The 25,748-nt window shown below is 53.1% G+C and overlaps 1 protein-coding gene across 10 annotated transcripts; it reads left to right on the top strand.

The window, feature by feature from the left end:
• MOB3C (MOB kinase activator 3C) lies at positions 1 to 25,060 on the top strand. 10 transcript variants are annotated; one of them, XM_054834105.1, is made up of 6 exons: positions 9 to 136; positions 351 to 431; positions 1,269 to 1,432; positions 8,784 to 9,282; positions 19,026 to 19,228; positions 23,475 to 25,060. In XM_054834105.1, exons 4-6 carry the CDS (start codon positions 8,865 to 8,867, stop codon positions 23,502 to 23,504), a joined length of 651 nt encoding a protein of 216 aa, XP_054690080.1. In that variant the 5' UTR covers positions 9 to 136; positions 351 to 431; positions 1,269 to 1,432; positions 8,784 to 8,864; the 3' UTR covers positions 23,505 to 25,060. The 10 variants fall into 10 exon arrangements, with proteins under 10 accessions (XP_054690085.1, XP_054690075.1, XP_054690080.1 ...); XM_054834100.1 differs by lacking the exon at positions 1,269 to 1,432 and having other exon boundaries at positions 8 to 136; XM_054834101.1 differs by lacking the exons at positions 9 to 136; positions 351 to 431 and adding an exon at positions 449 to 788.
• Positions 25,061 to 25,748: the final 688 nt, after the last annotated feature.

The raw sequence follows: 25,748 nt of genomic DNA, 5'->3' as shown, positions 1-25,748 counted from the left end.
CCGCACCGAACCATCCCACGCTGGCTGGCCGCTCCTCTCGGCGCTGAGCGTGCTGGCGCAGGCTTGCTTTCGCCGAGCGGTATTTAAATACCACGGCACACTTCAGAACTCACCCCACCTCCGAGACCGACAGACAGTAAGTCTGCACTGCGCAGTGCAAGTTTTTCTGGGTTTTTCTCTCCCCTCTCTCTGGCTTTTCTGTTTTGGACGGTGTCCAGCTTGGCCTGGCACTGAAACCTCCGGCTGATTTTTTGTATGCGTGCAGAGGGGGGGAAGGATGAAGGGAGAGGGGCTGTGCAAAGATTGGGGTGGGGGGGGAATACTGCAGGATTTCATCTCCTTTCCCCCAGCGCGCCGCTGTCCCGTGAAAGCCTGGAGCCAGCCAGCGGCGCGGGACTGCACGCCAAAAAGGACCTCAGCATCCAGGAATGGTGCGTGGGCGTGAGCGTGGGCGCCTGCCTGTGAGCGTGTGTGCCCGCCGCGGTGGCTGGCGGGGGGCCGGCAGGCCGGCTTCCCGATGGGTTTTCCAGGGACGGCTGGAGCTGCCGGCAGGGTCAGGATGTGACATCACCGGCCGGAGAAAAACCCTCGGCCCCGGGTTTCTCTAATGAAACCCCGGCGAGTGCCGGAGCACGGCGGCTCTCCCTCCCCAAACCTCCGACAGTCCCAACGGGGAGCCTGGCTTGGGCTTTTGTTCTTTTTTTTGTTTTGTTTGTTTTTTCCCCAGTAAGAGCGGAAAGTGCAGCGGAGGGATTTGGGGCTGGAAGCTGGGTGTACTGGGGGATGAGGTGAGTGCTGGGGGGGGGGAAAAAGCCAGTGCTCACCCCTCTGCATCCCCGGGGATGCTCCTGGGTGCTTTTAAGCACAGGTTGGGCAAGAGCTGGCCACGGTTAGCCTGGGAAAGAGCAATCCTCTCAGCCGGGGCACGGACGCCTGCAGAAAGCTCTTCCCCTTCTTCCGTCACGTCTCGGCTCAGCTGCTGGTGTGTAAATACCACGGGAGCCTGTTTCGGGGCTGCGGGAGCGTCCGGGAGCCGCCGGCGGGGCAGGGATTAGTGCAGATGGCCGCAGCGCACGGGGGAAGGAAGGCAGCACACGGCGTGGGCAGACACCCGTTTCCCGGGTGGGACAGTCCCGGCAGCGGCTCTGCCGGTGTGGCAAAGGGCGGCGGAAAAGTTGTGGGCGGGGGAACCCGGGTGAGAGTGAGCGGTGGCGATGGGTTTTCAGCAGCTGGCTTATCTCCTCTTGACTTCTCCCCTGAGCTCGCAGGCCTGGAGCTCCCGGTGTTTGGGATTACGGCTCTGACGGTGGAGTAATCGCCCTTGGGACGGAACCGGAGCAGCCGGGTACCGCGGAGGCCGTTGGACAACTCTTTGCAGAGCTCCCAGCAAGTCACTGGTAGCAGCAGCGAGATCCCAGCCCCCAGGAATGAGGTACCCCCAAAAAGCCTCTGGTCCCACTGGGTATCACCCCCAAAATGAACTGGAAATGCTGCCTCTAGCCTGGAGAGTTGGGGCTTTGTTCTTCTGCTTGGAGGGATCTTGGGTGACTTGGGAAAAACTTTTTCGGGGCCTTTGGGCCCAGCTGTGGTCCCCAGGGAGCGGTTGCTTTGCTGGTGGCATGGCAGGGCGGCAGGGCAAGGAGCAGGGCAGAGCAGGGGGGACAGCAGGGCCAGCCAGGGGGGCAAGCTAAGGTGTGCGCGGTCCCATTCCTGGAAGCTGTGCTGGGTCTATTTTGCACAAACTGGGGATTTCCAAGTGCCAGGCGAGCAGGGGAAGCACCAGCGTGGCTTCTCGCTGGCAGCTGCCCCCGGCCGGGGTGCGAGGGGCTGAGTCCTGCTTCTGCTCCGGATATGGCTGCTCCAGAGACGGATGCTTGGGGGCTGCCCTGGAGGATGCTCCCACCTCTTGTGGGTCTCTGCGGCACCAGGGAGGGTTTGCACAAGAGGGGTTTGGCGGCAGGGAGATGCTGCTGAGAGCTCGGGGCTTCTCTGCAGCTCCCCCAGCCTGCGTGCTGGGCCTTGATCCCCTTCCCGGCATCTTGTCTTGGCTCGTTTCCTGGAATTTTCCATCATTTGGGTTATATTTGGGATCAGCAGCCAATAACCCCGTTTCTCACGGACAGCCCAGCTGGGGCTTGGCTCCAGCAGGAAGCACAGAGGGAGCAGGGCCAGCGCCCCGAGACCATACTCCCCAGCATTGCCCTTCTGCAACCCCCCCCTCCTTGGACAATTAAAACCAGACATGGCTATTGCAAAGGCTGGAAAAGAGGGGATACGTTCCCTTCTCTAGGAACCCCATATGCCCACAAGCCCTGGCTAGATTGGGGCTGAGGTGGCTGCAGTGCAAGGGATGCTCTGGAGGGGCAGCTTTGGCCTTTGGGGCGCTTCTAATACACTTTCAAGTTCACCAAGAAGAAGCCCCAGTTGCAAAGATGCTCTAGGACAGGTTGAAGATCAAACTTTGCAACAGGACTTCTCTAGGGCTTGAAGGGAAGCTCAGAGACAGGGCTGTCAAGCCAGCAGCCAGACAGTAACACTTCCTAGAGCAGCGAAAAGCCAGCCGAGCCCCAGCGCCAGCTGGATGCTGGTCAGCCTGTCCATCTGGGGGCTGGCTGGCTGGTTTGGGGCTCTGGCAGACGGGGGCTGAGCTGATGCCTGCCCTGCTCCGCCACCAGGAATGGGGCAGGACAGGACTTCTGTGCTGCCTGTGGTGGGGAGAAGGGAATCCCCTAAAGCAGGGAAGCAGAATTAGACATTTGGATGGCTGAAGACAAGAATCCCCCCAGGGAAGCCCGAAGGGGATGTGCAGAGCTGGCAGTATTTCACCTACGCTTTGCTCTACGATGCCTGGAGCTGCACAGATCCGCGCTCTCCCTCTGCGGCATCTTCCCAAAGCAGCGGGAGCTGGAGTCTCCCTGCGGATTGCCCGCAGTGTTGGACCCCTCGTCGTGCTCCCTGGCTGTTGCACCGCCGGTGAGGGCTGGAGCGCGCTGCTGAAGCGGCTGCCTGCGGTTTCCAGTCAGATGCTTGTGCGAGTGTGTAACCATCTCGGGCCAGATCCAGAGAGGATGCGCTCAGCACTGGAGCCACAGGAGATGCCGGTGTCGGAGTCTTCCTCTCTCCTTACCCTCCACAATCACTAATGCTTCCCAGGGGCACTTGCAAAGCACTTTCCCCCTGAAGCCTTTGCTTTTGCAGCTCTTAATATAAAAGTAGCCCTGGGAGGGAAAGGAGTTTTGAAATTGGGGAAACTGAGGCAGGGAGTGCAGGACCATCCCTGGTGCCCATCACCCTGGAGACCGGCAGCATGTCTGATCCTTCCTCCTGGGTTTCTGACTAAAGCTTATTTGGGGTCAAAATCGGAGGTTTTCTTTGGTGACCTTGCCTCGCGCCTGCAGGACTGGAGGGGAGGAAGCCCCCCTCCCGCCGCTCTGCCTGCTTTCCCCTTTTGTTTTGCCAGTTTCTAAACAGACCTTTCAGAGTTGTTTTTAATTTACAACAAAGCCGTCGCCTTGCCGTGTTCCTCTGTGGTTTTCAAATGATAAAAAAAGAAAAGAAAAAAAAAAAGCTTAAGTAAAAAAACAAAACAACCCTCAAATCTGAAATTAGCAGCTTAGTTTGTCCCTGAACTTACACCCCCCCCCCCATCCAGTTCATTTCCTTTCATCTCTGGACCTGCCAGCAATCTAGGAAATCAGTTTTTCATGTGTCTCTGCCTGCTACATCCCCGGCAGCGACTCTGCCTTGCTCTTGCAGAGCTTAACCCTGCGCTCATTTGGTTCTTGCTAAACCCGACTGAGTTTTGCTTCTGCTGCTGCTGGTAAAAACAGGGGCGGGACTGAAGCCAGCAGCCTTTGCAGCTGTGGATGGGGTTTTGTGGCTGCTCAGCTGGGTTTGAAGCCAGCCCTGTGCAAAGCCAAGGCTATTTCGGGAGCACGGATGGGGGTGAGCACTGAGCACACTGCGGCATGGGTGTCCCATGGGAAGCGGCGGCCTCTTTCCGCCCGGCAGCTTCGCTCATCCTCCCCCGACCGTCCTCAGCAGGGACGTGAGGTGACAGCGGGAAAAGTCTCCGGCTCCGTGGCTGCCTGCTTCACTCCTCATCTGCTCCCAGGAGCGGGATGAGGTTTGATTTGGGGGTTTGCAGATGCTTCAGAAAGGGATGTGTGAGCCCCCCGGGTGCCGGCACCACCCCGTGATGGGAACTGCGGCGCGGTGAAGTGGGGTTGCAGCCTTTGCCAAGGCTCCTCTCGGGGCAGCTTTGATTTTGCACGTGGGAACCGAAGGCAGAGACCTGCAGGTTGCTGCTGCGGCGCCGGTCCAGGCCCTGCCGGCACGGGCTGGCAGCGGGATGTGTACGGTCATGTCGTAGGAAGCTGCTGTCTAAGCTTGTTGAACAGCAGCCTGCCCTTCACTTTCCCCCAAACGGGCACTGTGAGCGGCAATTTGGACATGGACGGGTCCCCTGTCCCACCCCAAGCCCCAGCGGACCACGGCCTGATTTCCAGGAACGCGACAGCCCTGAGCGTCAGGCTGAGCTGAACTCTGTGCTGCAGCTAAACTTGGAAGATCGCCCACTTTCCATCTCTGTACGTGGGACCTGTCCCAAATACCCGGCCAGTGATGGAAGAGCACCATCTGAGTCGGATGCATAAAGGTGGACACTGGGAAAATCTGGTCTTGCGTTCACTGCTGATGTCCTTTCCCACCAGTTAGACTTGGGACATATCTGGGTCCGTTCCCAAAGGATTTTGCTTTTCTTCTCAGAAGGTGGGGGTGGGTGCGGGGCCCTGCCCGAGGGGAAACTGAGGCATCAGTGACTTTGCTGAGCCCGTTTGCTCTGAGCTGGTACGTCCCACCTCAGCGCCCCAGCTGCAAGGGCTGTAGCTGGTATTTCAAGCCTTGGTCTTGGCCTCCGTGCAGCTCCCTCCCCACGCTGCTCACGTCCTTCCCTGCACATCCATCTCTCTGGGCACTGAAAGCTTTGGAGTGAGGTGGAGAACAAATCTGTTCTTTGGCCCAGTGCCTCTCCCCGCTTCTTCGGGTCGTAAATCCCAGGATGTGTTTTTGGCTTTGTGTTAAATTTAATTTCTGGAGAACATTTTTGCCCAGTAAGGATTCACAAGGCCTTTTAGTGACTCGGTAATTTGGCAGCAATGCTGGCGAGGATCCTGAAAGCAAAACCGCTCACGTTACTCCGGCGTGTGCTGCTGCCCGGGGAGCAGAGAGGCGGCGGTGCTGCGCTGGCATCCCGCGGGCTCAGGGGACGGGTGTGCTCCGAGCGCTTGGGCAGCAATGGGTTTTGCTCCTCCATTCCCGGGAATCTCTACCAGATGGAGATATGAAAACACCTGGCAGATGTTTAGCAGGTTTGTTGCTCTTTTTTTTCCTTTTTAAACTGGTGTTTTATTCGGAAGGTACTGAAGCGTGAAGCACATTCCCACCTGCCTGATAAATGAGAGCAGCTTGCAGGGTAACACAGAGATCCAGTTGTGGATGATGCAGAGATGCAGTTGTGGGATGAGTTACGGGTCTGGCTTCAGGAGATGGGATGCAGAGTTTATTTCCCAGTGAGTGGCTCAATATTTGCAGACAACATCCAGCGTGAGGCACTTGAACAAGGGAACCCCCTCGTATTCACGGAGAACTGATTTCACTGCTGGTGGCCTCTGCAAGTGACACATTTGATGGGATATCATCCGCCAGCATGGCTTCTCGTCACCCCACAACAACCCGGTCTCTGCATGGAAGAACCTGCAAACAGCAACAGCTCCTGGAGCAGAGCGTACGGAGCTGAGGCCAGCAGAAATGGCGACACGGAGAAACGTCTGTTGGCGCGACTTGCCTTGCTGAAATCCCAGGGAAACCTCCCAGTTAGAGCCCAGTCCCCGTCTGGTCTGATGTGAACCCAGAGGGACCGTGTCACCTGGTGGAATCGGACAGGTCTAACACGGGGCTACCCAGGTTGTTTGTCCTCTGTCTACCCGGCACAGAGACGGAGGACGCGGGCTTGGCGTGGTGCCGCGCGGTGCCCGTCCAGCCGTGCGGGGTGGCAGCCACTGCGTTTTGTTTGGGTGCTGGGCAGCTGCTCAGCATTGCCAGGGGTTGTGGACTGGCTGGGGATGGGGATGAGGGAGCTGCAGGATGGATTAGTGGGTGCTGCATCATCCCCATGCTGGCAAGCTGCCAAGTGTCAGATGGGGAAATCCTGACTTCTCGTTAGGGGCACGATTTAATTTTTGCTTATTTTAATGGCCTTTATGTTCAGCAAGAGCCCTCTGCTGCTGGCTGATGACAGGAGAGAGAGAAAAAAAAAATAGCAGCAAGGCAGGGACAGCGCTGTGTCCTGGTTCAGTGGTGGCAGCCCCATGTCCTGGCTTGGTGGCAGAGCCAGTTAGTGACAAGTGCTTTGGGGGGGGGGGGGGGGGCAAAAGCAGCGGAGGGGCTGTGGCCCCCTCTCCCACGCTGGCTGCAGGGCCGGGCACTGCTCAGCCCCATCCGCCCACCTCCCTATGGGCAGACCCTCCTGGATGCCTCATCCCAAAGGGAAGCCTGGCACTTCCTACGTTCCTAGATCAGGATCCCCATCGCAGTAGTTTTCATATGAATACATACATATGTGTATGTGCATATTTTAGAAACTGTTATGCATCAGCAAACTCCCTGGGAGGCTTTTTTTAGAGGTGTTATCAACAGGATGTGCTGTGAATATGTGACAGCTGGGTGGGAAGCCCCAGATGAGGGCTTTTCTTCACAGCCTCGCTGTGCCCAGGGTGCCCTGGCCTCCGTTGGGCTCCATGGGGCTGCTGTACCCGAGACCCTTCCCCTCGGGACAGGTAGGAGTCGGGACGTGATGCCCGCTCCCTCCATAGGCTGGCATTTTGGAGAGCTCATGATCTTTTTTTGAAGTGGGGAACAAGCTCTTTGACATGGCCAGATCCAGCTGCTTGGGGCAGGGGAGGAGAAAGCATCCAAGAAATATATCCCAGTCTTTGCCCTTCAGCAGTAAATGAGGACAACAGGGCTGGAGCCATTAAAATCCCACCCGGCCACATGAGCTGGGGAAGGTTTGCAGATATCCCGGTATTAAAGTCATACTGCCTAACATTGTGTGATGCCTGCGACCCCCTCCGTGGGGCAGGAAGCACCTAAAATCATACGGTTTCAGGTCTGGTTGTACCTGGGTGCAGCAGAGCATGGCGGGATTTGGTACCACGACGCTGCGAGCTCCGTAACGGTGGTAAAGCAGCGCTCCAGCCTGCGGGAAAGGCTGTGGTTAGTGCACTAACGGCACTCACGCTGGGGTTTCCACTCACGCCAGGGTTTGCACCCACACCAGGGATTTCCCCTCGCAGCCACATGCTGGCTGTGGTGCAGAAATCCCCACAGGGCAGATCCTGCTGGTGTTTGGGATGATCACTAGGTCCTCCTGCCTCCCAGTGATGCCCCCATGGGTGGGCTTTGAGGGGAGCATGGGGGTTCCCTTGCAAGATGTTTAGCTGATCTTTGCTGGGCAAAATAGGATCTGCCTGTGGCTCAGGACTAAATTTAGGAAACAGAGTTTATATAGAAAGCTTTTGGCTGAAAGTTGTCTTTTTCATGATGAACATGCATCCAGGTTTGGCTTGGGCACCATTCCATCCTGCTCGTGACTTTGGGTAAGTCACTTCCCCTTTACGTGAATCTTTTTCTTCCTTTTTTTTAACTCTTTCTCCATCTCCTCCCATCAGAGGGACACTGTTGGAGGACTTTCTCTTCCCTAAGCCTCAGCAAAGCATTTAGCACAACCGGGCCTTGATCTCACATTAACACCGCCCGTGATGAGCGCGGGTAACTAAATGCACAAGTGTATTTCAGCCTGTCCGGGACAGCCCAGGGCGGATGGGATTTCCACTGGAGCTTCAGGGAGGAAAAGAAAAACAAAACAAAAAAAAAGGGAAATACCGCAGCAATCGTCTGTGCTGCTAACCTCGGGCAGGAAGGGGTGAGCTCAGCACTTTGCCAAGCTGTGACTTCCAGATGGAGTCACCGGGAGATCGGCTCACCACCCCAACTGCTCCTGTGCGCATTGTGTGCATGCCTGGAGGGCCGGCCGCATCCTGGCACATCGTGTTGCTGTGCTGGGCTGCCGTTTCCCCTCTTCGGATGCGGGTTTTGTTCTATTGAACAAACACACGGGGCAGAACAACAAAAATAATCCCCCCCTTTTCCCATTGATCTCGGCGCTGGGGCTGTGTGAACCAGCAGCCAGCTGTGGTCGCAGCGAAGTCCCTGGGGCATTGCTCACCAGCCACCGCAGCAGGGTCAGGGGTTCTTTATACTGAGAAATCCCTGGGAAAGAGACGCTTCCCCTTTGCTGGAAGACAAAAGGGCCTCCAGGTTGGGACTGTCCAAGCTGGGGAGCTCCACCGATAGTGTGGCTCTCGCTTTATTGCAGCAGTTATTGATCAAAGCCCTGGAGGTAAGAGGCTGGCTGGAGCCCGATGAGCTCCCGGTGTGCTCAGGAGGAAGGACGGGCTCTGTCTGCCATCGAGCTTTGCGTGGGACACGTGCAGCAGCGCTCGCCCTCTGCGGTGCCGGGAGCTGCTGTGTGAGGTGGCAGCAGCTGCTCCAGGTCACCTCGGTGGGTGTAGAAGGGCGAGGAGCTCACCCCAAATCTCTGTCCTCATGTGCTGCCACGGCAGCGGGGCCAGCCAGCATCCTGGTGTGAATTTGTCCCTGCAAGCGTGCCCACGCATGCAGCTGCCGTCATAGGTGACCGAAATGTCTCTTTCTCCTCCCAGAAACCTCCGCCCCTGAAGACCTCAGCCTTGGTTTCACACTGCACCAAGCCTCTGCCCTCACCCTGGCCGGCCCTGCCCACAATGGCCTTGTGTCTCAAGCAAGTCTTCAACAAAGACAAAACATTTCGTCCCCGAAAGAAGTTTGAGCCAGGCACCCAGCGCTTCGAGCTGTACAAGAAAGCCCAGGCTTCCCTCAAGTCTGGGCTGGACCTGAAAGCGGTGGTGCAGCTGCCTCCTGGCGAGAGCATCAACGACTGGATCGCCGTGCACGTGGTGGACTTCTTCAACCGCATCAACCTCATCTACGGTACCATGTCGGAGTATTGCACAGAAAAGACCTGCCCCATCATGTCCGGTGGACTCAAGTACGAGTACAGGTGGCAGGACGATAGCAAATACAAGAAGCCGACCAAGCTGTCGGCTCCGCAGTACATGTGTATGCTGATGGACTGGATCGAGATGCTCATTAACAACGAGGACATCTTCCCCACCAGGATAGGTGAGTGTGCTCTGGTTCTTTGCGAGAAGGCTGGGGTTGTAACTGGTGCAGGTTCCCAAGCTGCTGGTGCACCTCAGGATTGGTATTGCCAAACTTTGCGATCCCAAGGATCATGGCCTTTACCGTTCCAGGTGTTCCTTAGTGTCTGTCCCACACCCCTTTGCTGCAAATTGAGCTTGGGATTCCTTGTCCTGCTCCTAGGGGATATGGAAAACAATGTTCTCCTTTTCTGTACTTGAACTTTTTCCAAGTATTCTGTGCTTGTGAGAAATCAGGACTGGTAGTTTGTCAGCTTCCTTGCCCTTCTGCAAAGAGCTGAGCTGCAGGGCTGCTTAGAGGTGGTCATCACATCCCCGCAGTGTGCTCTTCTCTCAACTAGCCAAGTCAATTTCCTTCTGGTTTTCCAGGTAGGTTCATGGTCCCAAGGTCTAACCCTCATCCCACCTTGCTGCTTCACTTCTCAGCTCCTTTCCATCTCTGCTAATTCATCTCAGCCCTGACTACACATCTCATCTTGCTATTTAGCTGAGGCATCACCTAAGCAGAGATGCCCGTCCCCAGGACCTGGCCTTTCCAACCCCCAGGGTGCACGATGCACCCCTTCAAAAAGTTTGGCCTTGAGGAGCTTGCAGCAGCTGCCAAAGGCAGATTGCAAACTAACCCCTCTGCTGCTGACCTGCTGCTGCTATCAGCCCTGCTACTTAGCTGCCTTCTTGTCATTTGGGGAGATGAGTTCAGAGGTTGGAGCTGATGCGTTGGCTGGTGGGGCTGCCGGAGCCTCAGGTTGTGCCTCGGACTGGTTGCTTTTCAGACGAAACACAAAGCTACTTGAATGTAAAAGAAGATATAAGGAGCTTGGGGGGAAAAGGCATGGCTTTGCAAGTCTGCTTGACCTTTTTTGTTTTCCCAAGCAGCACAGCTGACAGAGCCGTATCAAATCAGTGCAGTTTAAGCTCAGGATTTTCATTAACATGCTGGGAAATGTTGAATAAAATGGTCTCTGTGGAATTACTGGCAGCCACTAACTGTTGCAGCCCCATTTGGCTGTGCTGTAACACCTAGTTGTGTGTCTTTTTTGGGAAAGTCTCTGGCCCTCGGAGGCTTGGAGGGGTTGCGGCACTCTGCAAGTAAGAGGGGAGGCAGTGCCTCTAGGCTGGTTGTGCCGAGCTAATTATTTTGGCCACTGCGAGAGGGTGACCCCCCCAGAACCCTGGTCTGACCTGGCTGCATTGGCTTTGCCTGGAGTTAGGGTGGTAAAACACCCCTTCTGGGATTTTCTTTCTCTCTCCCTCCATCACTTGAAGCCAAGACCTGCAGGCAATCGCTGCCTTCTTCCCCTTGCTGGCGGTCTGGGGCAGGCTGGGTAGCACAGTGCTGGATCCTCGTACCGGAGGACAGGCAGATCGGCTGCCTTCGGGGTGCTCGGGGGAGTCTGTCCCTGGGATTCACTGGGGACGCTCGCTGTGCCATGGCAGCATCCCTCCCTCGTGGGCTCAGTGGGCTCCACACATCCCAGCGGATGGAGGAGGCTGGAAGCGTGGCTGGCTGACCGCGTCGGTGCAGGATGCTCCGTGCCGGCAGCCCCAGCTCTGCTGGGGAACAACAAAGTCCCTGTTGACTCTGGCTGCAGCTGGGCACAGGCTCGCTGCTGCCAAGGGGTACAGGCTTGGCAGCTTGTTCCCAAGGAGAAGCTCTGCACACCATTAAAAGCAAGGGCGCAGATGTGTCCCGGTCCAATTTCATGCCTTTCAGGGGGGGATTTGGGATGTGATGCTGCTTGAAAGCTGCTCTGGGGAGTCAGGGCTACAGGGAGCCTTGACACTGCAGAAAGCAGGCAGCCGCGGAGGGACGGTGGCATCGCAGCACCCTCCGCTCTCCCTCTGAGGTGCAAAAGCCAAGTACAGTTGTGGTCCTGCTGGTTTTCACCCTGTCTCTGGCACTTCTCCCTCCGAGGAGTAACACATCCCGATGTGAGGGGGGACGGCTGGTGCCTCTTGTTTCCACTTCTCCTTTCTTTTCAGCGTGGGGGTAGTTCTGGGTGATCTCCAGGCTGGCTGCAGGCGGTTGTGGGGCAAACCCTTTTTTCTTCTCTTTTTTTTTTCCTCTTCCAAAGCCATTCCCAGGGTCCCTCTTCCAAGCTCTTTTTTTTTTTTTGGGGGGGGGATGGGACCCCTAATGTCCCTGAGTGACTTCAGCCCCCTTGCTGGCATGTCTCAGTGCTTCTGGCCTCGCACATGTAAAAGGGAACTTAGCCTGAGATGGCACTTTAAAACGTGTGAAAGGTTGTTGTCAGCAGAGGGAGGAGGGAGCCAGTGGCGCCTTGTCGTCAGTATGTCCCCAATTAATTGCCTTGTGCGCCGGGTAATTGCTCGGCAGCTCTGGCATTTCAGAAGATGGAGGTGTTTGGCCAAAGAGAAATGTCACATCAGCCCGTTCCTGACGGGCTGCTCCGCGTCACCGCGCCGGATGACGTGCAGCAGGGAGGGATGCGGGGCTGGGGGCAGCGGCCAGGACGAGCAAACGGAGATGCTGAACCTCCCTCCTAAAGAGCCGGCCCCTTGGGAAGAGACCCGGGACACGGGGACTAAGGCACTGAGAGGACACAGGGGAGATGTGAGCTGTTTTAAGGAGGGGGAGAAGTCTGACAAGGTGATGGAGGGAAAAATAAATTTCATGCTTTGGGCTTGAGGTGAGGCTCTTCAATATTAGTAATAGAGACGGGATTTAGCATGAAGGTTTGTTCCACTCCTGCGCGCACAGGAGAGGTCCACTGACGTGGCTGACCACCATCTCAGCGAGCGTTTCATGAGCTGTGTGCATCTCAGCTTTCCCTCCTGGCCCATCTTTGCCATGTGCAATGAAACTGTCCCAGCACAAAGATTTCCCTGGCTAAGGCCACCTGACTGCAAACAAAACAGACTTTTTCTCTTTTTCTTTTCCTTTTTTTCTAGAAACAGCAAGTGTTCCCCAAAACTGCTAACGTTGCCTGAGGCTAACTAACCTCAGCATCTCTTTCCATCCAAAAGCTACAAAGCCTGAAGCAGCGTATGATTCAGCGGGGCTCGCTCATGGCTGTCCTGACAGTTAAGGGAGAGGGATCTCATGGGTCAGAGGGGGGAAATCCTTCACCCTGGGGTGAGAGGCTCAGCTGGAAATGAGCAGAGGTGGTTCACTGGCTTGTGGGCTCGCCGGGGTCCTTTGGCATCACAGGACAGACCTTGGTTGGGGTAAATGGGCACAACTCCAGTGACCAGAGCAGAGCTGGGCTGATTTGCACCACTAAAGCATCTGGTCCTTCAGCACGTGTCAGAGCTGTAGAGGTGGGAGGGGAGCAGAGCGACCTGGGTGACAAACACCTTCGGTTTAGTCAAACTGCACGACGCAGAGCTTGTGCTGGCTCAGCAGCGAGGCCAGGGGAGCAGTCGACATCCAAAACAGCAGCAAGGGAGCCCGATGCCAGCAGACAGCTTGTGACCTGGCAGAGTTAGCCAGCAGGACCGCAGCCCTCGGCTGTCACGCTTGCACCAGTAGAAAATCCCTGTGGTGGTTGAATGGGGCTGGGGGGGCTACCAAGCCCTCTGTGTACCACAGCAAGGGTCAGGGGGAGATCCTGCATCTTCCCCATCCCCAGGGAAATCCACCGGCAGGGCTCGGTCCCAGTTAAAGGCTTTGCTGTATAATCCTTCCTCAGGAGCGGAAACCTGTTTGTCTGCTGGTCAAGATGAGACAAATCCCTGCACGGGGTGAGCTATGCCAACCTGATTGCTATAAATCTACAGCAGCAGCAGCTCTCCCAGATGACCTGTATCAGTTTGCATGTGCTAGCGCTCTGTTTCCACTCTTTCAACCAATGTAGCTGTCCTGAAAAATACATTTAAATGGAGAATAAGCATTGTTCCCATGCACGGAGAAGAATAAACGATTCTACAGGTGTATTTTTACCAGCTGGTAAAACGATATCAGTAGATTTCTTCAGTGAGTGGCATGTGAAGAAATCACCACCTGGAAAATATCAGCTCTTCCCAGTAATCGTTCTGCTCCGTGGTGCCTGGTGTTAGGGAGCTGCTGCCGGGCGGTAGCACGCTGGGGAGGAGGGCTGGTGGATGGGGTCTGCAGGGCCCGTGGCACTCAGCTGCGTCTGCACCGGTCAGCCCAGCATCAGGCTGCCAGTTGCACGAGGCCAGGCGTCCTACATCAGCACCAGCACGGCTGTTGAAACCTCTCCGTTATTAAATCAGCGCGGACGCAGGGTTTGGACCAGACCCAGCGCCGGAAACACCCTGTGCTCTCTGCCAAATGTGCCTGTGGCTCTAAAGAGCATCAGTCACAGGAGATTTTGGAACAGTTCTTGGAAAGCTTTACAAAACTCAAGCTCTGCCATTCAAGCATGGTCCCAAAGCAATTATAAAAAACAGAGAAAACTTGGTGCGAAATTATCCAATACTTTCTCCCCATAACAACAGGAGAAAAATGTTCAGAATTCAGCTAATTATTGCCGTTCTCTCAGCTGGCTATTTTTTACATGATTTGTCTTTTTTTTTCTGCCTATTTTCTTCCAAATTTAACACCACGCCAGCTTGCAGCTGCCATCATGCCATTAGTTTTAAATGGGGCTTTAAAGACTTATTTTTAGGAAAAAAATGAATCACCAAACACCACGGTGGCCAAAATGGAATTGAGAAATAATAACAACAACAACAATTCATCACGTAGTTCATTGAATTACTGCTTTTGCAGGGGAAAAATATACAATTGCCAAGAAGCAAAATAGCTTCCCAGTACTGATTCATCATGAAAAAAATGGCTGGAGCATGAGGGTTAGGGACGGGAGAGATGGCAAGAAGGATCCAAGAACCATTCGCAGTCCCTTACCGTAAGCACAGGCACTTTGTTACCTCTCATTTTCATTTCCTTTTACACGTGGTCTCACGTGGTTTCCTTATGTTTTGAAGCAATCAGCACAGAGTGGGGAAAACAGATTTCTCAGAGCATTAAATCACGTCTTGGGGTTTTCAAGCAAAACATCCAAGATAAACTGAAGGTGCTAATTAATTTCAGGGCTGGGAGTCAGGCCACTCGCCAGCGCCCTGGCTGCGTTGCAGTGAGTGAAATTGTACCTGCTGTACTTAGAGCTTTTGCCCTGGCTCGGAGCATGGGTAAGGTTCTCCCTTTTCTGCCGCCGTGGATGGCTGCTCTGGATCAGGCTGCGTTTCCGCCCTGGGACAGGCAATGCTCCCAGCCGCCAGCTGTCTGGTCTGTGTGCAGCGTCTGGGTATCGCATGCCTGTGATCATGGGTGGAGAAAAAGAGCTGACCTAGTGTAGAAATTGCTTTTCCTGGCATTTGAGCGAGCTCACGTTGCATCCCGTGGTACCCTCCTCATCACTCATCATGCAAGAAGAGTCAGGGCAGGGGGGAGATTGTGGGTTTGCTGCTGCTTCCTCCAAGGTTGCTGGATGGTGAGCTACAGTGATTTAAATGTAAAGGTAATTTCAATGCCTTTAAATCAGGCCAGATTGTTTTTGTGGTGTTCTGCTGTCCCTTGGGGCAGCTGGGACCAGCATCAGTGGGACATGCTAGGATGGCGTGGCTGGGTTGTCGTGTGTGTAGGGCTGGGGAGGGTGAAGCAAACCCATCACGTTGCCATGGTGGTTTGTCAAAACTTGGGGCTCCATCCTGACCTTCCCCTGGCCCACCACACTCCTGCTAATGGGTTATCTCAGCCATGCAGAGTCATTCCCACCAACCTTATCCCTTCCTCTCACCAAGCTGCTACTCCTGCCGGTTCATGCCACCATGCACCACCTCAGAGATGGAGAAAGTCCTCCAAAGACGGGCCACCACTGCTCCATTCCCAAGTGCTGCTTATCAGCGCATTGGCCACTAACAGGGTCTCTCTGCTGCCGGCTGTCACACTGATCTGCCTGGCCCCGCCTGGCAGGGAGGTGGGACCCATGGCGGGAGCAGCCTGCTGCCCCACACGCTTGGGGAATGGGCCCCGTTGCTCCCTGCTTGCTGTCGCAGTGACCCCTCCTAGCAGCCAGGATGGCTTCGACGTGAATGTGCGGGGGCCTGCTGCTCAGTTTAAAGCTAAACATCTGCAAGGGCAATATAAGTGCGTGGCCAGAGCCGAGATCCCTCGCTTGCTGGGATGTGCTGGCTGCAATGCGTGCCTGGCTGCAGGGAGGAGGCACAGCCTGCTCCCGCTGTGTCCCCTCGTGTGCTGGAGAGGATGTCACATGCATTGTCTGCTGGACATCCGCTGCGCCAGCAGCCGTGACCCAGGGCAAGCTGTATTTATGCCAGATCCTTCTGCTGCGCTCCCCGGGTTGGTCAGATGCAGCCTTTACTGGAGAGCCCTCTCCTTTCGGCTCTGGGCAAGGGGACGGCGAATTTCTCCAGGTCCTCGCTGGTGTGGCTCGTGCCTGCTGGGGCTGCCGTGGGTTGCTTTCCAAGTCACTGGAGATCAGCAGCGAGGCACGACTGCTGCTGGCAGAGGCAACCTGCTTATCAGATATCCGCCCTGCTTCCTACCCGCGGGGAAGTGCTTTGATCAACTGGTGCAGGCCCCGTGCCAGACGCAGGGTCCAGTTGAGCATCTGTAGCCTGTACTGAGGGTCCTGGTGCAAGAAGCGCAGACGTGGCTGCAGCACAGCACGGGGAGGGGAAGCAGGACCCCATGACCCAGGGTTGTGCCCTGTGCTGCTGGGGCTGCCCGTGCTTCCCCGGGCATGTGTGTGAGCGAGAGGGGTGATGCGGGGAGAAAGACCCAGAGCTGGACCCCAGTGATCCCTGGACCCAAAGGATCATAGTGGGTGGTGGTGTCATGACACGTAAGGCGTGACATGTAGAGTCCATTGGTGACTGTCAGCCACCACTACAGCTCGGCCGTGCCCAGAGGGGATGGCCACACACTGACACCTTGTGATGGACACAAAGAAGAGCAGCCCAGCTTCACCTCCCAGGAGCTGATGCTGCTGGGTTCATGTGAAAGCGTGCACAGTGGTGGGGTAGCCCAGAAGGATACTTGTAGGTCCTGGTAGCTTGGTGATATCTTTCCAGGCATCACTGGGTACAGGATGGCTCAGCAGCTCCCATAGTTGCAGATGGCCATAAGATTTGGACTAGAGAACCCTAAAAGGTCCCTTCCAACTCAAATGATTCTATGATTCTATGATTTATGCTAAACCTCTGTTCCCTGATGCAAGAGCTGTTTTTGGAGATCCCAGGATGTCTCCCCTCTAAGTCTCTTAGCTGCCAGCATGTCCATGAAGACTTGATGGTAACTGATTTATAGGACAAGACAGTTCCTGGCTAACCTCAGGACAAAAGTGGTGGAAAGCCACTTGTCACCATCTGCCAGCTCTGGAGGTGGCTCATCTAACAGCAGTATGTAGACCATAGATGCTGTCAGCCCTGGGCGTCTGAGACCCTTTTGATCTGCTGTTCACTGTCTGATCCTGTTTCTTTCTCAGCTCAGGACTGGGTTGAGGGTTGCTGCTTTCCTTCGCTATCACTCTTTGCAGTTTGGCGATAATGTCCCAGGGGCCAGTCAGGTCTGATTTCTTCCTCACTGCCTGCTTTGACCAGAGGAGGCACTGGGCAAGTGGGACAAACTGGAGGCAATGAATGCATTGCTGTCTGCCCGCTGGCACCTTGCTGAGTTCCTGGCAGTGACTGCTCACCTCTGGTCCCAGGGAGACCGGCTGTTCAGAACAGCGTGTATTCCCCTGCTGGTGCCCAGCAGTGTGTGCTCATCAGAAATTACTTACTGTGATGAATTTTTCTTTATTAAAAAAAAAAAAATGTTTCTTGACTGGTTCTTCAAAGCTGGTCTGCAGGGGCCACCCTAATGGCAAGTCTGAATCCCCAACTGGGTGATTATGGCTTTTATTTGCTCAGCAAATTCTCACTTAGTGCAAAAAGCTCAAATGACGCCGTTGATAAAGCACTGTGTCTGTCCTGACTGCAGGGAAACCCTGAGATGTCTCTCTGATCCCTGCCCTTATCAGACTGGCAGGCAAGGAGAGCTCCGTGGTCAAGGGTGCAGGGCAGAAGTACCATCTCTAAGCTGCTGGCATGGGGAGAGCCTGGTTGTACACCTTTCCCAGAAAACGCTAACGGGATCTGTTAGAGCTGGCAGTGAAATGGGTCATGCTGAGGTCCCTGTTGCGGGAGAAGCCCTGCGGCTGCAGCGTGCTCGTGGTTATGCAGAGCAGCGGCCGTGAATCAGTCTCAAAACCACCTCACTGTGTTCATGTGATGCTGAGCCGAGATACGTGTCCTCCTCTGAGTGGTGGCTGGGACGTCCACCCCGTGGCACGAGCACACACGCTTCTGCCCTGCCCACTGCACCCACGCTGTGCACAACGCAAAGTGAGACTGGGCTGGGCTGGGCTGGGCTGAGGGTGACGCTGGTTTAGGCCAAAGATCATTTTCTGTTCCAAATGCTGCGATACTGAACCCAGCACCCGCCGAACCTTGGCCAAAACGCAGGCTGCGTGCGTGATGTTGGAGGCACAGATCCTTTCCATTTGCCACCCACGGAGGAGAGGGGCACGGCACCGCTGCTGGGAAACAAACTGGCAGGAGCCTTTGGGAAAAATAGTTTAATTGCCTAGCGAGGCTGATGAGGAAGATTCAAAGATAAAATTACCATTTTTAATTTTTTTAGCTAAGAGATGTGCTGATGCTTTCCACAGCGCAAAATGTGTGAGCTGGCCATGGTTGAGCGGAGATTATTTTGAAAGATTTTCAAGAGGTTATGTGCTGCATTAGTAAGAAGCTAAGGGAAGAGGCTGGTACAACTGTGGGAAGGGAGGGTTTTATTTTGTTCTTTGCAAATTTGCATTGAATTGCCCAGGGGAGAGGAAGAAGCTTCAGGAAAACAAATTCTGGTTGTTTCATTTTCTACCTCCCCAAAAATATGTTCGGTGTTTCAAAGCCATGTTTCCTTTAGAGATTTACCCCTAGCTTGCTGACACGGACTCTGAGATTTTTCACTGTGATAGCAGCGTATTTAGACAAGGTAGGGTATGAAATTGTGTCCTCGTGTGGGACAAGGCTGAAAGTGTAGAACAATGTGTGGTAGGTCCCATTCTTGAGCAGTCTGGGAGGACATCTCAGGAGGGAGCATCATACAGTTGCAATGCAATTACAACCTAAGCATCGTTAAGATGGGCAGTTTTCTTCCTGTTTTAATGAGACATTTGTTTGAAACAAGGATCAGGAAAAAAGGTAGAAACCCCACCTGTTTCTGTTGATGCATCAGAAGTGATGCTTGAGGGTGTGTGGAGGAAGAAAAACAGTCTGAACCATGTCTGTGATTCAGAGGACCAGGGAAGGTTTTTTTCGTTCTGAGAGGAGGTTTAGTTTTGGTCATGGACCTGGGTAAATACAAATTGATTTATGCCGGGAGCTTGCAGGGAGAGGGCAGATTGCTCTGGATAGAGCCAAATGTGGAGAGATGTGCTCTCCTGCATTGGATGAGAAATTTTCTCTCCTAGGGAAACTCCCCAAATCTTCAGACCACGCCTGCGTGAAATTGCTGGTTGGGCAATGAGGAAGAAGGTGGGGAGAGCTAGATGGCACATTGCCCTGGTGTAGCTGTCACTCCTGACGTTAGCCAAGGGAGTCTTTCCTCATCACCCATGGCTGCCTGTTAAACATGGCAAGGACATTTAAACTCTAGCTGGCTTTTTTTGGAAATGGTCAAATGGCTTCCAACTTGCTTCTGCTTTGCAGGTGTTCCCTTCCCCAAGCAGTTCCAGCAAGTTTGCACTAAGATCCTCACCCGCCTCTTCCGTGTCTTTGTCCATGTCTACATCCACCACTTTGACAGCATCATCAACATGGGTGCTGAGGCTCACGTCAACACCTGCTACAAGCACTTTTACTACTTCATCAGGGAGTTCAGCCTCGTTGACCATCGGGAGCTGGAGCCTCTGGTAAGGATGCCCCAGGGATGGGGAGGCGGATGGGATGGGAAGAGAGTGGTGTGGGCTGAATGCAGTGCTGGGACATTCAGGTCGGGGCTGGACTCCGAGCAGTGCAGTCACTCCCTCTGGAGTCTTTCAGCCACCCTACCTCAGAAGCACACCCGTGTTTTCTATCCTGTAACCATCAGCCTTAGCGCGCTGAGCAAGAACTTTGCAGCAACACTAAGGAAATCCTTTACCCTTTGAGAAACCCCTCCTTAAACTTTGTCTCTGCTGCCATGTCTATGAATTGCTCTTCAGTATCCTCAGGACCACCGTAACGTAGTGACCCACTGTACTGTCTTGGTAGCTCTAATGCAATTTGCACATCAAAGTGTTGCCAGCCAGTTCTGTCCGCATGGCCTTCAGGGGTCAGATTTGAGCCCAAGTCTCCTCTCCAGTCTTGAGTTTTCCTATTAGGGGACTAAGGTCCTTGCTTGAGATCCTAGTGTGAATTACAATGAGGCTGCAGGAAGGCAAGCCCCAGTAGGACACGCAGCTCCAGACAACAGCTATAGAAGCCAAGCTGGAGAGGCCTCTCTGGAGCTCCAAGTTTCTCTGCAGCCTCCCTTGGGAAGCAATTAGCCAGGCACAGAGAGAGAGTCCTTGAAAACAGCAGGACTGGTGGGAAGCAGAGGCCAGACAGCCCAGGCACATGAACTAGAAAATGCACATAGTTAGTTTTGTAAGAGAAGCAAGTGTGTCACAGGCAAGGTTGAGTGTGGTCTGACCTACGGAGGATATGTTGCAATGGCGAGAAGAATTAACAGGGAACCCAGCAGTTAGCAAGCTGTGATAAGGGCTGCGTTGCAGAAAAGGCTGTCTGCAGCAGCAGAGAGCCAGGGAAGACCACGAGGATCTGATCCCAGAGAGAGAAAAGTCCCAGCACGAGCTGCCTGTTTAGGAGAATCGGGGATGCCCCTGCCCCTGAGTGCTAAGTGCTTTTACTAATATGTCTCAATTTACTGCCTGTCTGCTCTGATTGATTGTGATTTGGGGAGGTGGAGGGATGATGATCTAATCAGGGGAGATCTGAATGACAACGGCATCTATGTTAATTACTTTGTACGGTTTGATTGTGACCTATATTATCACAACAGCCCTCAGCTCTAGAAAATGGCAGCTCAGCGTCACTGTGCCCTCTGTTAGTCTTCCTCACCCCTGCTCCTCATGACAAACTTCTTCAGCATTGATATACAGTCCATAATGGTGTCATCTCCTTTGACTGATGCTTGCTAATGTAAATAATTAGTACCTAACAGCCAAAGCAGATGCTGACATTGCTAAATAGGCTTTCAATGCCAATGACTCATATGCAACATGAGATGATCTATGGGTCTGGATGAATCTAAGATGAACAGATTTTCCCATGTGATGCAACCAGGGTTAAACTACAGAGAAATGAGACACATTTACCTCTGGTCTATCTGTATCTTATTTCTTGGTGTGCCCATTGCCTGGCATCCAAGCCCTGCAGCAGACCCAACCACATGGGAGACCTTTTTCCCCCAGGGGATGACTTGCTGTAGGTGTGTAAGAGCATGTCCTGCAACCAGAGGATGGCTGTGTCCAGGATGCAATGCTGAGTTGAGGAGGGAGGGACAAGTTGCTGCAGCTTATGAACTGCTTTCAAAGACTGGAAGTGGTCCTTCTGGCCATGCTAGAACCCATTACCCCAGGGAGGCTGCAGCTTGGCAGTGCCATCAATCCCAAAGTCTGCATGGGTTAGGATTGATCCAGTAGATTCCAACAGCATTTTTCTCTGCTGCAGGCAGAGAAGTTTCTTCATGTGCATCGCAGGGGCTTTCCAATGAGCCCCCAGGACCTGGTGTGGCTCTGGTTCATTGTGCTGTGGAGCATGTGGGGAGCCCGGGGTTCATGCTGTTCTGGCTTTGCTTCAGCAGCAGTTGTGAGGATGCACAAACAGTAACATCCAACCTCTGCAGCACTTTCCACTTGACCTCAGTCCACTTTCCCGTGGCTAATTGGTCTCCCCAGCCCAGGGCAGAGCACCAGTGACTTGCTTTGTTCATTCTCCTTCTCACTGGGCCGCACCATAGCTGTTGCCCTGCTCCTAGGTGTTTTTAAGTCCTGAAGGAGTCATCAGCTGGTTTGACACTTAGGCAAGGACAGACAGTGTGTTGCATCTGCCTTCATTTTCAGCTAAGACTGCGGGGTTTAGTTTTTGCAAGTTCTCAAGGTTTGTGGAAAAGCAATAATCTCTCAGTAGGGATGAGATGAACTGTCCTTGAGAGTCAGTCTCTCTTGACTGCCTCAGGAGCCCAGACAACTATCCTAACCTTGTGTTTAGATGGCCAGTTAGCCCACATGAATCCCATGAGAGAGGAGACTCCTGCCTGCAGAGGTGCCTCCTCCCTGCATGTGACTATGGAAGGTCACCAAGCACGTGGAGGGAGCACATCTGAAGCAGGACAGTAGGTCTGAGAGCTGTATTACAGTTGGAGCTTCCCAGATGTGGACTTTCTATAGAAGAGCCCCAGTTTTGAGAATCAGGAGCAAGAGGAAATAAAAAACTGCACCTCCCCAGTCAGAAAATGTCCTGTTAGGCCCATATTCCTTAGAAAAATTACAAGGATTGTGGGATGAAGGAGTCCTTGGTGTCTAAGCCTGCTGCTGGCTGAATCTCCTTTTCCTGCCTCAGTTTCCCTTTTGTCAAACATCTTTGGGAAGCGATTTCTTAGCAGCAAATAGCCGAGAATGAGATAGATCCTTTGTACAGGCAGAACTAGCGACAGGCAGTGATTCACTCTCTCAACAAATCAAGAACTGTGGGGGAAGAGAGAAACCGTGCACTTGGTTCCTTGACAAGGGCAGGTCGCGGTGCTGGGCAGCAGCACTGGCAGAGGTCCAGCTGGTTACGTACCCAGGCAGAGCTGTGGGGATTTCCAGAGCTTGATGAATGCCTTGGACATTTGGGGCAGCCTGAGGAGCTCGCAGGCAGCTTGGCAGTCCACTGACTGCCCCAAGCGATCCCGTTCAAGGTTGCTTTTGTGCGTGGTGCTGTGCTAGTGGGGTGGGCCGGATGCTGTTGCAAGAGGATGTTCACAGTTTTCTCAACCCCCTCTTCTTTCTCCTTCCGAGATGTTTCCAAACACTTCCTGTTTGCAACGTGATTTTGTGGCAGAGCATCGGCTTTTCATTTGATGGCAGGGTTCTGCGCTCGAGTGATTTTGCATGTTACTCCTACAGAGAAGCTCCCTCGTTGGCACTCTTCCCAAAGGATTTTAAAAACAAAGCTCTCAGCACTGAAGAGCTGAGATTGCAGCTTCTGTCCCCCTTGGTTATATCACTAAAGGACCTTGTATAGCCTTACTCAAGGGTCATCCTGCTTTCCTAGTTCTCCTTTTTCCAGAGTTGCATCCTTCCTTCTCCACAGAGCAGTCCTACTTCAGATCTATTTTGGGAGTACATTATCATGTGCAAACCTTTCCGTGGGGCATGTGAGGGGGTCTGTGTGCACACGCCGATTCACGAGCCATGAACCTGATAAGCCAGACAGAATCACAGACTTTCCCAGCTGATTTGCATGCTATTATTTGAGCTCCTTAAGACAAGGACAAATATCACCTTCCACCGGCTGAAAGCTGGGCACCTTCCTAATGCAGCTGGCATGATGCCATCCTGGCTAAAGAAAACAGGCTGTTAGCCAAAACAGAGCTCGCTCTGGCAGGAGGTTTCCTGTGGCCCTCTGTTATTAGCACTCATTTGCGTTGCAGTGTGACCATGGGATCCCTTGCCAAAACCACAGGTCCTTTGGGTGACCTGTCGTCACCTCCCGGAGCGAGAGCTGGCGTCTCCCAGGAGCAGCTCCGTGTCCCATCTCCCGAGGCAGCTGCAAATGGAGGCTCTGAGAGCAGCACCGCCTTGTCTGGCTGCTCCGCAGCTGAGTCAGGAGCAGGACCTGCATCTTTCAACATCTCAGCTGATGCTCTTTCCTTGGACTGCTCGCAAAGCTAGGGCACGGCCAAAATAACCATGTGCCATGGAGACCAAGGAGGATGCCAGGAAGTTGCTGCTGAGGCAGAGCGGTTCCCAGGAGGGCTGGCATGGGAAGTAGAGAAATGCTCCCCCAGACTCCCACGGTCACTTCCTTGGGTTGTTTTTGGACACCTACCAAACTGCCTGACATGTCACTCTACTCAAACCTGTCTTTCGCGCTTACTGTTTCTTTCTTTTGTCTTCCCCTTCAATGCAGAAAGAAATGACGGAACGGATTTGCCACTGAAGCACTGTGGCAGGTGAACTCAGCTGGCTCATTCGGAGACCGATGGGACAAGACATGCTGTGATAGTACATCTCTTCCCAAGGACTCGCTCTGGGCATTTCAACTCACTGAACTATAAACACTGCAGAAGAGCCTCTCCAGGCCAGGGCTGAACCCTAAGCTTGCCAAACATCTCTGGATTTATTTTTTTTTTAAGATCTCAGTCTCTGTTGTACGGCTCCTGTCTTAGACAGCCACTGACTTACTGAGAATGAGGCAAGTTAGGTTGACTTTTGCACACTCTGGTTTCTAAGACTCAATCCCATGTCTCATAACATCCCTTTGACTACCTTTCCTCTTGTTTTGTCCTCAGCTCCACTGATCTTCAAATCTCTGATTAGCGATTCCTGCCCAAGGTGTGACCCTGGCTACCGAGTAATGCCTGTTACCTTTCCCACATGCAGAGGGTTTGTGATAACACCCGAGATCCTCTCTGCAAAGTTGGTGACACTTGATCCCAACTGCCTTCACGTGGTTAGTGGCTGATGTACTGTTTTTAACCCTGAGCTAGGAATGTCTCTCCTTCTGTCCTAATTCATGCTTTACCAAAGGGAAAAATCCCCCCCCAAGGGATTTTTCATGCTCGGCAGAGGGGACTTCATGATGTTCTCGAGAGACATCCAACGCTGCTTGGACTAATGGCAAGGTGGCCCCGTGACAGAGGAGGTGAACTAGGCCACTTTTCAGTGTGATCAGCACAGTCTACCTGAGGAAGACTCAGAAAGTGGTGGAAATAAACTGTTGCCAGAAAACAACATTTTCAATGTGTCAGCATTTCCTGGCATGTTGTCTTGGCTCGAGATTGGCAGATGCTGGCTGTAGAAATTGTTGTTTTTCCACTATCCAGCCCTACAGCATAGTAAATCAGGTGGAGAAGGACTTTAAGAGACATCTAATGCACTCTGTTCTTCCAAAAAGGCAAGATCAGCCCTTCTTAAACCTTTCTGACCTTTTGAAAACATACTATTGCTACCTGGTGCCACTATTCCCCTGAAAGGTATCACATCTCAAAATTTCTCCCCCTTCTGCTTGCAATGCCTGATAACTAGTGTTGTGTTCTCTGTGCCATTTTTCTTTTGACAAGAGTTGAAGTTTTTTGTTGGTTTTTTTTTTTTTAAAACTGTTTTTAGGGAGTTAAAATTAAATTGTCTGAGCCACAGCATTGTTATATTTGTGTTTCCTGACCTTTTTCTGGGAAAGTTTTGTATACCAGACACAGTTGTTATTTATAATCTGGGGTTCCCATTTTTGGGGTAGGGAGGGGATGTGGCTAGAAAATGTAAATATTTAGGCCACCATTAAAGTGCACAAGTGAATTTTTAGTGCTCAAAGCACTTATTTTGTTGCAAAATTCTATTTTTTTTAATTCTTGTGTACCAGATGTATATTTTTACATAGAAATAAAACAGAGCAAAATGGACACAAAAACATCTGATACATAATTCCAATACTTTCTGTGTAAAATAATCAGTAAAATCCAAACATTTTTGTTCTGTTACTAATTAAAGAAATGTTAATAAGCCTGGTGTACTTCATTCTTCCTTGATTCATCTGTAGTAAGACAGGCATCATGAAAAATCACCCAGGATAAGTTTAAAAGAGTGGATTTCCCCTGAGAGTTGCAGCACGGATGGATCTTGATGCCATGCTGAGACCTCATCTTGCATCTCAGAAAGCGGCGTGAGGGAGGCTGAAGTTGCTGGTCTGCATCCTCCCCCTGCAGACTTCACCAGCACCCCACCTGAAGGTATTTTTCCAGTGATGCATGGTGGGGAGTTTCGCGCTCTACTTTTTCCAAAGGAGTGTGGTTTCTGGATCCTGGGATCAATCTTGGAGCCTCTTATTGCAGTCAGGAACCACAGGCACAAAGCACTGCGTGGTGCAGAGGCAGGAGATGACAACAGCTCTATCGGGAACCTTCTGCCTTCTTGAGGAGTGAGGCCTGGCTGGACTCAATGCATAGGATGCCCTGGAAGCTGGTAAGGTTGGGATTTATGGAGAAACTGTCTCCACAGTGGGGTCTAAGGGACGAACTGAGAGCAGTCTACAGCTGCTTCAAGGTGACGTACAAAGATGACAGAGTCAACCTCTTCTCAACAGTGGAAGACAGTGAGACAGGGACCAACAACCACAATTTGTGGCTTGGGAGGTTCAAATTAGACAACAACAACAAAAAAAACATCCAAGAGGATGGTGCAGCCAGTG

The sequence above is a fragment of the Grus americana genome, chromosome 8 (genome assembly GCF_028858705.1).
Source record: "Grus americana isolate bGruAme1 chromosome 8, bGruAme1.mat, whole genome shotgun sequence".
In the NCBI taxonomy this organism is placed as follows: domain Eukaryota; kingdom Metazoa; phylum Chordata; class Aves; order Gruiformes; family Gruidae; genus Grus; species Grus americana.
This window is presented reverse-complemented; position numbering and strand designations above follow the sequence as displayed.

Coding starts and splice junctions, on each gene's coding strand:
- MOB3C (XM_054834100.1), top strand. Junction 9,283..19,025: donor CATCTTCCCCACCAGGATAG/GTGAGTGTGCTC, acceptor TCTGCTTTGCAG/GTGTTCCCTTCCCCAAGCAG. Junction 19,229..23,474: donor ATCGGGAGCTGGAGCCTCTG/GTAAGGATGCCC, acceptor CCTTCAATGCAG/AAAGAAATGACGGAACGGAT.